The following is a 12,362-nucleotide window of genomic DNA, read 5'->3' on the forward strand; positions in this document are numbered from 1 at the left end:
TCATGTGTCAAGAAAATAACATTTGTGAATGTAATGATCCACTTTTGAATTTTTTTTCAAAGTCCAACTCCCCCCCCCCCCCCCAGTGATCCTCCTTTCTTTGAGACCTGTAAGCTGCTTCCCCCCTCAGAACAAATATTTTTGCCTATACCTCCTTCCCACCCCCTCTAACACATCCTGTTCGATGTAAAGTTTTCCTTACTTCAGAGTGATATTAAGGAACTCTAAAAAAAATGACAAACATGTTATACTTTCTTGCTCTGTGTAATGATTTTGCACAGAGCTGCCCCAATCCTCCTCTTCTAGGGTCACCCCCTGATGCTCCTGGCCCCTCCCTTTTGCCGGGCGCCCCCAGAGAAAGCAGCTTGCAATAAGCGTACCCAAGCAGGCACGTTTCGAAGCCGCGGCTCTGTGTGTCCATTCACACACACAGCCGCGGCTCAGCTCCGCCGCCTCTCTCCCCTCATTGCTGCTGTCTCAGCCATGAGGAGGGATTGTCCCCAGAGAGCTGAGGCTCTTGTGCACATTGCTGGATCACAATATTAGGGGGGGGGCGGCTGCACAGAGAAGGTTTTTTACCTTCATGCATAGAATGCATAAAGGTAAAAAACCTTGAGCCTTTAGAACTAGGGATGATCGAACTTTTGAAAAGTTTGGTTCGACCAGAACACCCGAATTTCCCAAAAGTTCGGTTCATATTCCAGAACCCCATTGAAATCAATTGGACCCGAACTTCTGGAATCAAAAAACACCATTTTGAAGCCCTAAAACCCAATAAATGCCCCTAAAAAGTGCCTAGGGTTCTGGGTCATGCCCCAGGGACTATGAATCGGGCAAAAAAACATTGTTAAAAATTGTCGTTTTTGATATATATATATATATATGTATACCCCTAACCCATAATCTACATAGTGGGGTCACCCTGACATGGCAGAGTTCGGTCACCCTGACATGGCAGAATCAGTTCACCCTAAACTACACTACAGTCACCCTGACATGGCAGAGTCAGTTCACCCTAAACTACACTACGGTCTCCCTGACATGGCAGAGTCAGGTCACCTAAACTACACTACGGTCACCCTGACATGGCAGAGTCAGGTCACCCTAAACTACACTACGGTCACCCTGACACTTAAAGCTATCCCTACAAAAACTAGATTTTTGAATCTAACTATAGTGGTATATAGTACCCTGACTACACTGCATATCCCTTTCCTCACACTAATAATTGCAAAATGACACTGGAGCTTTATGGTTAAAAGGGGGAGAGGAGTATCTGACTTTGAATGAGTACGGCTAGACATGTATGTATGATACATTGTGTAATAAACATGTCCTATCAAGACTCCAAAATGGGGACCTATAAAGGACTAACATTGTATATATGATTCATGCTTGATAATATGGCCTCCCACTGTGCCTCCCATATCCGGCCAGTCAGACCGGACATCGGTGGGAACAAACCGCCCACTGACGTCACATGAGGTGGAAAGGGTTGCCATGGTAGCGTGACGCCATAGGGCGTCACGCACTATGCAACTCAGACATGGCGCCGATGGGGGGCGTGACGACCCGCCCCCTAACCCAGGTGCCGAAGCAGAGACAGGCACAGGGGGGAGGCGGCTGGCCGCCCATCGCAGCCCCGGACAGGAAGCCTGAACCAGCTCTAATCCATCATACCAGACTGGATGTTGAAAAGCTCAAACACAATATACGTATGGTATATGTGTCAATTATAAATATAGGTGTGGAAAAAAAGGGCTGGTTGTCAGAGATTGTTGAAATACCAGAAGCAACAAAGGGAAATAATATAATGGAGGAAGATTATTAAAAAATTAATTGTATATTATATATTAAATGGAAAAAATGTGTATATCTATATATATATATGTAAGAGGCAGAAGTGGCAGACCTACAAAACGGGTGTCTTTCACCCCAAAATTGTAGTAGGGCAAGCAAAGAGAATAGATCTGCCACAATAATATATCCAATAAGATGTCTAGCTGTCTCCATCCCTGGTTGTGTATGGTTAAAAGGGGGAGAGGAGTATGGGACTTTGAATGAGTACGGCTAGACATGTATGTATGATACATTGTGTAATAAACATGTCCTATTAAGACTCCAAAATGGGGACCTATAAAGGACTAACATTGTATATATGATTCATGCTTGATAATATGGCATACATAAATATAAATCATAGGTCATCCATACAAGAATAAATGCAAAAATACCAGGAGCTTTACAAGCAGCAGGAGAAAAACAAATGCTTCCACTCTCTTCCACAGCCTCTGTGTAACAGTGCTAGAGTTTTGGCGGGGCTATGTTATATACTTGGGGGCGTATGGGGGGCATATTCACTGCTGATTGGCCTCTGGACCCCGTAGTCACTCCAATCACATTTTACTGATGTTTCTGGGCCAATCATGGACTTTTAAAGCCCAGTTCCTGTCCCAATGCATTTTGGGCGGTTCTGGTGGCCGAATTCCAAACTTTTACCGCAAAAGTTCGGAATTCGGCCGCATTTCGAACACCCAATGTTCGGGTCGAATCGATAGTCGACCCAAACCGTTCGATCATCCCTATTTAGAACCACTTAAGGCCATTTACACTCACTTGAGTCCCCTTATCCCAGTGGTCGCTTGCACCTGTGGGGACTTCTAGTCCAGCCTCACCTGTTAATCCTCGCCATCCAGTTCACTCCCATCGGTCCAATGTCATCTCTCTTCGGTAACCTAATCGGATGTATTTTGGGGGTCCAGAACTGGCAGCTGAACCAGCTGCTAAGTCCTTGTAATTAGAGTGGAAGAAAAACCATTAACCACTTACCGCAAAGTGACATAGGACTACATCGGCAAACTTTGCGGTAGTATACCGGGATGATGCCTCTAGCTAGAGACATCATCCCGGTACCGTGATTTATAGCTGACGGTCGGCTTTCCGTCGGTAACGACCGATGCGGCTCGGGAGCCGCCCGATCGTTACCCGGGTGAGCGGGAGGGGACGTCGCCCCCCCCCCCTCCCGGCTCCTACCGTGATTTTGCTCTGGGCTCCTGTCCCACCGGGAGCCCCGAGCACCCAGCCGGCACGTCTGCCTGCAGGATGGAGTCCCAATCAAAGCCGGAAACGGCTTCGATCGGGTCTCTGATGACGTAACCCGGAGGCGGCGTCCATGATGTCACTTCCGGGTTACTGTGCTGCAAAAGGCGGCAAATTTAAAAAACGGCTGTATGCAAAAACGCAGTTTTCGGCGTTTTGCATACATGGAAGTGTAGTGGAGGGGTCTAGGGTCTTTTAGACCCTCGATCCCTCCATAAAGAGTACCTGTCACTGCATATTGGTGTCACAAGGGATGTTTACATTGCTTATGACAGCAATAAAAGTGATCAGATTTTTTTTTTTTTTAAAAACCTGTAACAAAGTTAAAAAAAGAAATAAAATAAATAGGAAAAAAAATAAAATTTTAGCCACCCCCGTCACCGTTAGGTTGCGCACAAATAAAAACGTATACGGAAGTCGAGCCGCAAATGAAATCGCTGTTCAAACCACACATGTGAGGTATCGCCACGATCGCCAGAGTGTGAGCAATAATTTAAAAAAAAGAGCTACACTCTAACTCTAAACTGGTAACCGTTAAAAAATGTTAAAACGTCGCCTATTGAGATCTCTATTGACCGTAGTTTGTCGCCATCCCACGGGGGGGGGGGGGGGCCCAATTTTAAACCGTAACATGTTGGGTATCTATTTACTCGGCGTGACATCATCTTTCACAATATACTTAAAAATGGGCTAACTTTACTGTTTAGTATTTTTAAATGCAGTGAAATTTTATTTTTCTGAATTTTTCCAAAAAGAAGGCGTTTTAAAGACCGCTGCGCAAATACCGCGTGACAAAAAATATTGCAATGACCGACATTTTATTCTCCAGAGTCTTTGCTAAAAAAATATATATAATGTTTGGGGGTTCTAAGTAGTTTTCTAGGAAAAAATACTGGTTTTAACTTGTAAACAAAAAGTGTCCGAAATAGGGCTGGGGCTTAAGTGGTTAAACAGTAACAGTGCATATTATTTAGCACTGATCGCTGTATTGGTGTCACTGGTCCCCAAAAAGTGTCACATAGTGTTGGACTTGTCCACCGCAATGTCGCAGTCCCACTAAAAATCGCTTATCGCTACCATTACTAAAAAAAAACAATGATGGTCAGTAATTGCAGCGCTGCTTTAAAATAATTGTGCAAATATGCTTATATTCAAATAATAAATTTTTGATTTATTGATTATATGAATATAAGCATATTTGCACAATTATTTTAAAGCAGCGCTGCAATCACTGACCATCATTCCAAAAAGAGCACTGCAGCAAGCAGCTTAAATTATTATTTTTGCACAAAACTTAAGCACTTTAATCACAAAAGATTATATACACCATAAGCGCGAGGTCCCACAGTCCTACAGTAAAAAAAAACAATAACTTTTTTTTGTAAGATCTTACCGTAAAATATTTTTCTCTGATGTCCATCGACAGATGCAGCCTCATCACCATGAGCTGAGTGGGTTTATGCCCCCCCCCCCCATCAGGAGTAGTCTAGGTAGGAAAATTTGAAAACACACGCCCAGGGGGCTGTCCCTCCAGGCATAAACCCCCACTTCACAACCCAGCATATCAGTTTAGTTTAAAAGCAGTGAAGACAACAGAACCAACACCAGAGGGGCGGGTGCTGCGTCTGTCGTTGGACATCAGAGAAAAAGATTCTACGGTAAGATCTTACAAAAATCTTATTTTTTCTATCGTTCATCGACAGACGCAGCCTCATCTCCATGAGCTGAGTGGGACGTCCCAAAGTAGTATAGGCATGAGGGGTGGGAAAACGCAACCAGACAGTAACGTCAACTCCAAAAAGCTAAACGTAGACAACCGGGCAAGATGGAGCTCAACCAAACATTCTCTTATGAAACAGCAGCCAGCAAAACCTTGGGGCCAAAAGAGGCATCCAAAGAAGCCAACAAATCCACCTTGTAAAATTTGGTGAAGGTGTGCACAGACGACCAAGTCGCTGCCTTACAAACTTGTACAACAGAGGCCTGATGGCAAAAAGCCCTAGAGGCACTTAGCGCTCTATTAGAATGTGCCTTCACAGGGAAAGGAGGAACCTGACCCTTGATTGAATAAGCCTGAACAACTGTCTGCCTGATCCATCTCAAAATGGTCGCGGCGGACGCAGCCAAACCTTTGCGAGGACTGTCCTTCAGGAGTACGACTTCCTGAAGGACTCAGTAACCATCAGAGAAACCCTTATCGCCCAAACCACGTACAGAGAGTGCAAGACAACTTCCTTGTGCTGTTTAGGCTTAGGACATAAGGAAGGCAACACAGTGTCTTCATTCAGGTGAAAATCCGACACCCCCTTAGGAAGAAAGGACGGATTAGGTCAGAGGACCACTTTATCTCTGTGGACCACCAAATAAGGCAAATGACAGGACAACGCCACCAACTCAAGAGACTCTGCCGGCAGAAGTGATAGCCACTATGAAGGCAACCTTCTGTGACAAAGAAAGCAGAGAAATCTCCCTAATATTCTCAAAAAGAGGCTTTTGAAGAACAGACAAAACCAGATTAAGATCCCACGGCGGTAACAGGGATCTCCTCGGAGGGGCCAGATGAAGCACCCCCTGAACGAAGGCGCAAATCAAACTATGAGTAGCCAATGGACCTTGGAAGTAAACAGCCAAGGCCGAAAACCTGGCCCTTGATAGTACCCAATGCCAAGCGCTGCTCAACCCCTTTTTGTAAAAAGGCCAAAACCCTAGCTATAGAAAAAAGCGACGGTGCAGCTGCAGCGATTCACAACAAGAAAGTTATGATTTCCGTACGATGATATATCTTCCTAGATGTTGACTTCCTGGCCTTCAAAAGGGTAGGAATCACAGAATCAGAAATACCTCTATCCCTCAACACCTTGCTTTAACAGCCAAGCCGTTACAACCAGCGACCGTAAAGCAGGATGGAAGATCGGTCCTTGAGATAGTAGATCTTCCCGCAAAGGAATACGCCATGGAGGATCCACGACCATTTTTACCAGCTCTGTGTACCAAGACCACCGAGGCCACCAGAACTACCGGAATGCCTTCCATCGCCACCCTGCAAAAAAACCTTGGCAGGAGAATGAACGGAGGGAAGGCATAGATCAGGCGATACTGACTCCAAGGAGCCACCAGAGCATCTGTGGCGTTGGCCAGAGGATCCCGAGACCTGGCAACAAAACGCAAACAGATCAACGTCCGGGGTCCCCCACCGGACACACAGGAGATGAAACACCTCCGGATGCAGGGACCACTCCCCCTGATCCAACACCTGACGACTCAGGTAATCCGCTTTCCAATTCTCCACACCCGGGATGTGGACTGCGGAAAGAGCCGGAACATTGTGTTCTGCCCATACCAGAATATCGGCCACCTTCTTGGCCGCCAGGGCACTCCTGGTGCCCCCTTGATTGATGTAAGCCATGGCCGTGGCATTGACTGACTGGACCCGAACCGGAGAGCCGTGTAGCCGACTCATCCAGTGAAGCAGGCAGAGCTTGATTGCCCTCAGCCCCAGAATATTGATTGATAAGGTAGACTCTTCCAATGCCCAAGTCCCCTGAGCACAGGGCTTCCCCAGCACTCCACCCCAGCCTGATAGGCTGGCGTCCGTGGTGGCCACCGTCCAAAATACCGGCAGGAAGGACTTGCAATGGCACAGGACAGGTGACTGGATCCACCAAGAGAGAGCAGATTTCGTGAGATGGCTCAACCGAATCTTCTGGTCCAATGACCCAGGACCTCTGTTCCATTTTGACAGAATCTCTTTCTGCAGCTGTCTCGTGTGAGAATGAACAAACGGGACCGCTTCAACGCTTCAAAGGTCGAGACCATCAGACCCAGGGCCCTCATGCAAGCCTGAAAGGAGGACTGATCGGCTTCCATCAGCAACTAGACTGCCCTTTATAACTTCTGAAGCTTGTCCAAGGGAAGGAAGACCCTCGCCAGAGCAGAGTCGAGGATCAGCCCCAGATAGGTGACCCGCACAGACAAAGCCAGGGCAGATTTGGTGACATTGATCATCCTCCCGAAGTCCTGAAGGGTCCGAAATGCGATGGAGATGTTTTCCAGCAGATCCGAATGGGAAACTGCTCCCAACAGGAGATCGTCCAGATACCCCACAATGGAGATACCTCGTTGATGCAACAAGACCAGCACAGGGGCTAGGACCTTGGTAAAAACTCTGGGAGCCGAGGCGAGACCAAAGGGTAATGCCATGAATTGAAAGTGCTCCTTTGCCACCGCAAAGCGGAGGAATCGCTGATGTCCCTCGAATATGGGGACGTGGAGGTACGCATCTTTGAGATCAATGGAAGCCAGAAAATCCCCCTGATTCAAAGATGCCACCATCAACCGAATGGACTCCATTTGGAATTTCTGCACCCGCACAAAGCGGTTCAGAGCCTTGAGGTCCAGGGTTGGACGCACCTTGCCTTCCTTTCTGGGAACAGTGAACAGGTTTGAATGGAAACCTTAAAAGCGTTCCTGTTGGGGAACTGGCACAATCACTCCTTGAGCCAGGAGATCTCGCACATCCTACCGCAGATCCTTCAAACGCTCCGGAAACAGGTGAAGATTTGACTGAAAAAACCTGTCCCCTGGCCCGGGACCAGAATTCGATCTTGTACCCAGAACAAACCAGTTTGTGAACCCATTTGTCCTGAATGAAGTCCAGGATTCCTGAAAGAAGCGCAGACGTCCCCCCACCCCTAAGATGGGTGAGGGTGCCCCTTGATGCTGAAGCGGACTTGTCTTCAGCACTGGACTGACCGGCCTTGGACTTGCCCCAGGGTTTCTGAACATCTACAGAAGTTCTGAACAGCTTACCCGAGGCAAGATAAAAATGTTTATGAGCAGAAAAAGGAGGGACCCTGCTTAGGAGGGGGTGTCTTACCCTTGGAGGATTGAGGAAGAAGAGAAATCTTCCCGCCAGTCAGGCCCTTGATCAACTCATCCAATGAGTCACCAAACAACCTGTCTCCCAGAAGAGGGAGATAAGCTAAGGCTTTTTTAGAAGCTTGATCAGCCGACCAGTTCTTCAACCAGACCATGCGTCTTAAAACAATGCCCACGGTCGAGACCCTGGCCACCAGGAGAGTCGCATTCATAGGCGCATCCCACAGGAACACTAGAGCCTGGATCACCTAGTCCAACAGCTCCAGCTGTTCTGGAGGAACAGTCTCGGGGTCCATAGACTCCCGCAAACCCGAATCCATTCCATCACCATCTGTGAGACTAGCACAGACACAAAAACCTGTTTTAAAATGGAACCTGCCAGCACATTTGTTTTCACCCTCCTTAGTCAATACTTTGTAGAACCGCCTTTCCCTGCAATTACAGCTGCAAGTCTTTTTGGGGGATGTCTCTACCAGTTTTGCACATCTAGAGAGCAACATTTTTGCCCATTCTTCTTTGTAAAATAGCCCAAGCTCTGTAAGATTGGATGGTGAGCGTCTGTGAACAGCAATTTTCAAGTCTTGCCACAGATTCTCAACTGGATTTAGGTCTGGACTTTGACTGGGCCATTCTAACACATGAATATGCTTTGATGTAAACCATTCCATTGTAGCTCTGGCTGTATGTTTCTGGTCGTTGTCCTGCTGGAAGGTGAACCTCCGCCCCAGTCTAAAGTATTTTGCAGACTCTTAACAGGTTTTCTTCTAAGATTGCCCTGTATCTGGCTCCATCCATCTTCCCATCAGCTCTGACCAGCTTCCTTGTCCCTGCTGAAGAAAAGCATCCCCACATAATGCTGCCACCACCATGTTTCACAGTGGGGGGGGGGGGGTGTTCAGGGTGATGTGCAGTGTTAGTTTTCCTCCACTTATAGCGTGATGTTTTTAGGCTAAAAAATTCAATTTTGGTCTCATCTGACCAGAGCACCTTCTTCCACATTTGCTGTGTCCTCCACATGGCATTTCGCAAACTGCAAATTGGACTTCTTATGGCTTTCTTTCAAAAATGGCTTTCTTCTTGCCACTCTTCCATAAAGGGCAGATTTGTGGAGCGGACGACTAATAGTTGTCCTGTGGACAGATTCTCCCACCTGAGCTGTGGATCTCTGCGGCTCCTCCAGAGTTACTATGGTCTTCTTGGCTGCTTCTCTAATGAATGCTCTCCTTACCCGGCCTGTCAGTTTAGGTGGACGGCCATGTCTTTTTAGGTTTGCAGTCGTGCCATTCTCTTTCCATTTTTGGATGATGGATTGAACAGTGCTTAGTGAGATGTTCAAAGCTTAGGATATTTTTTTATAACCTAACTCTGCTTTAATCCTCACCCCAACTTTATCCGTGACCTGTCTGGTGCATTCCTTGGCCTTCATGATGCGGTTTGTTCACTAAGGTTCTCTAACAAACCACTGAGAGCTTCACAGAACAGCTGTATTTATATGGAGATTATATTACACACAAGTGGACTCTATTTACAAATTAGGTGACTTCTGAAGGCAATTTGTTCCACTAGATTTTAATTAGGGGTATCAGAGTACAGGGGGTGAATACAAATGCATGCCCCACTTTTCACATATTTGTAAAACAATTTGAAAACCATTCATCATTTTTCTTCCACTTCATAATTATGTGCCACTTTGTTTTGGTCTATCACAGAAAATCCCAATAAAATACATTTACGTTTTTTGATTGTAACGTGACAAAATGTGGGAAATTTCAAGGGGTATGAATACTTTTTCAAGGCACTGTATGTAAAAATATCAATACATAGAAATCATCTTTAAAGACAGAGTTTGTTCTAACAAAGGCTATCTGTCCATCTCTTTTTGTTCTTTCCTGCAGGGGAGATGGAAGTCCACTTCAAAATAGTTGGCTTCTGAGCACAAAACTGCTGTTAAAAGATTGAAGCTTGGAAAGCAGCATAGGGTCATCAAAGCCTCCAAGCACCCAAATAAAAACTAACTTTGACTAATTATAACTAAAACTTTGCATAACCAAGACCCTTCATTTTCCTTAGGGCGCTTTTAAAATCCTTATTCCTCAGTGTATATATGATGGGGTTCAGGGTAGGGGTAATTACAGCATAAAACACGGGAACCAGCTTTTCTTCTTCCGATGGATATTTAGATGTAGGCTTCAAATACGCAGAGAAAGAAGTTCCGAAGAACAAGGTCACAACAATGAGATGAGATGTACAAGTGGAGAAGGCCTTTCGCTGTCCTTCTTTAGATCTGATCTTTAATATGGCGGAAATTATGTGAATGTATGATATTAAAGTCAACAGGAAAGATCCATATCCATAAGCACCACCAACAATGAATAGGACAATCTCAGCAGGCATAGTTTGACCACAAGCCACTTTCAGCAAAGGTGGGATGTCACAGAAAAACTGATTTATCCTGTTAGAAGAGCAAAACGTAAGGTTAAAAATACAACTAGTATGAATCATAGAGTTTACAAAGCCACTAAACCAGGAGCAGCCAGTCAATGTGACACATTTCTGTCTGTCCATGATCCTCACATAGTGCAATGGGTAGCAGACGGCTACATATCGGTCATAAGCCATGACAGCTAGTAAGGTGCACTCAATACTGCCCAGAGCTATGAAAAAATACACTTGGGCAGCACAAGCCATGAAGGAGATGGAACTGGTCTTCAAGAGAAAATTAAGAAGCATTTTAGGAATGGTCACCGAAGTATAAAAGACCTCTAGAAGAGACAGGTTGCCGAGGAAGAAATACATGGGAGTGTGGAGCTCGGTGCTAAAGGTGGTTGTGACGAGGATAAGAGCGTTTCCTAGGAGAGTAGATACGTAAAATGTAAAAAAGACACAAAATAGAGCAATCTGTACAGAGATCAGGGCTGGAAATCCAAGGAGGATGAACTCAGTCACCGTACTGGTATTCCTCATTGCGTTAATAAAATAACAAAATAATGCTGAAATAGAAAAACAAGATCAAGGAACATGAGATAGACAGGACAAAAGCTCTGATATGTTTTGAAACCCTGTTCTTAGAGGAGTCTTTGGGCCCAAATACACAATCAAACAGATGCCTGGACCTGGGATGGTACTGGATATAGGATGAAAGTATTGTTGTTGTTATATAGAGTTTTCCTAGAGCTTTTATAATGCCCTAGGATTTAAGAGCTTTTACGTTTCCTACTTGGAAAGGCACTGTTTTTCCTTCCACTCAGGGTCCTTCATTTCATGGAATTGCTGTGAGTTGTCTACCTAAGACCTTTAATCGAACTATTGAGCAGTTCAACTTTGTTCCTTATTGCCTTATGTGTACCAATACTGTTGTGTTTGTTACCTTAGCAATTTACCGTTGTTGCTAAATTTTGTATTTCTTTTATATCTCGGAATGAAAACATTTAATAAAAAAACAATTGAAACAGAAATGTGCGGGAAAACCTCAGACCAAACAGGAATAAACATAACCACCAATCACGTTTAACTTCCGTAAAACTAAGAGGGGTATATGCTAATGCCAGGAGCCTAGCTAATAAAATGCTACGGTTTAGCCAACAAGAGCAAATGCTCACTAATAGAAAGACAATTGGCAGTAGCAGGGTATAGGCCCACGAAGCCCACGGCCAGCAATCCAAGGGAGGCCTTCATAGTATGTCCTCAGTTTGGAGGGGAGTATTGAAGCCTAAGCCCCTTCTTTTATATTGGTAACTCCCTGAGTGGCCCAGTTAACCCTTTAAGGCCTAGATATAAAATAAATCTTAAAGGGTTAGTTCACCGTTCCACAAAACATGAAAAGTTGATCTAACTCACAGCACCCTGCCCACACCTTGGGTCCCAACCGCACTTGGATGATTATCTTTTTCTGTGGTCTGGGCATTTGAAAAACACACTTTTCTGCACCCTTCTTCGGAATGAAAAAAGGGGGCTCATAATTCAGCACAGTTACGATTTGGCGCTGACCAATGCCCATTCAGCATTGCGAGCATCATTTTTTAAATGCCCCGGATCGCTACACCAGCTGGTATGGACAGCAGAAACAAATCATTCATGGAGATAAGTGCAGGAGGGTCCGGAGGTAAATTATACATTTTTTTAGGATGAATTGGGCCTCCATTTCCTTATTTTAAGGAAAACTGGCCTAAAATAGTAAAAAAAAAAAATGTAAACTTAAGCTTTAAATTTCTATACTTCTTGTCATTAACATGACCCACCAACAACAAAAAAAAAAACCCAAAACAAATTCTCCTACTCCTGACGTTTGCAGCAATACAATAAGTGTGTGGTGTTTGTCATTTTTTTTTTTTTATTCTCCTCTGAATTAGGAGAATATGATACAATGTATAATTCTCTAGTCAGCA

General features: G+C 45.0%; 1 protein-coding gene across 1 annotated transcript; it reads right to left on the reverse strand.

The window, feature by feature from the left end:
- Nucleotides 1-10,008: 10,008 nt before the first annotated feature.
- Nucleotides 10,009-10,941, reverse strand: LOC309568825 (olfactory receptor 5V1-like; the record flags this gene model as incomplete). Its single annotated transcript, XM_082274611.1, has 1 exon — nucleotides 10,009-10,941. The coding sequence occupies one exon, from the start codon at nucleotides 10,939-10,941 to the stop codon at nucleotides 10,009-10,011; it is 933 nt and encodes a 310-aa protein (XP_082130737.1).
- Between the last annotated feature and the right edge of the window lie 1,421 nt (nucleotides 10,942-12,362).

Source organism: Pelophylax lessonae (assembly GCF_965119305.1).
Source record: "Pelophylax lessonae genome assembly, chromosome: 12".
Taxonomy (NCBI): Eukaryota; Metazoa; Chordata; class Amphibia; order Anura; family Ranidae; genus Pelophylax; species Pelophylax lessonae.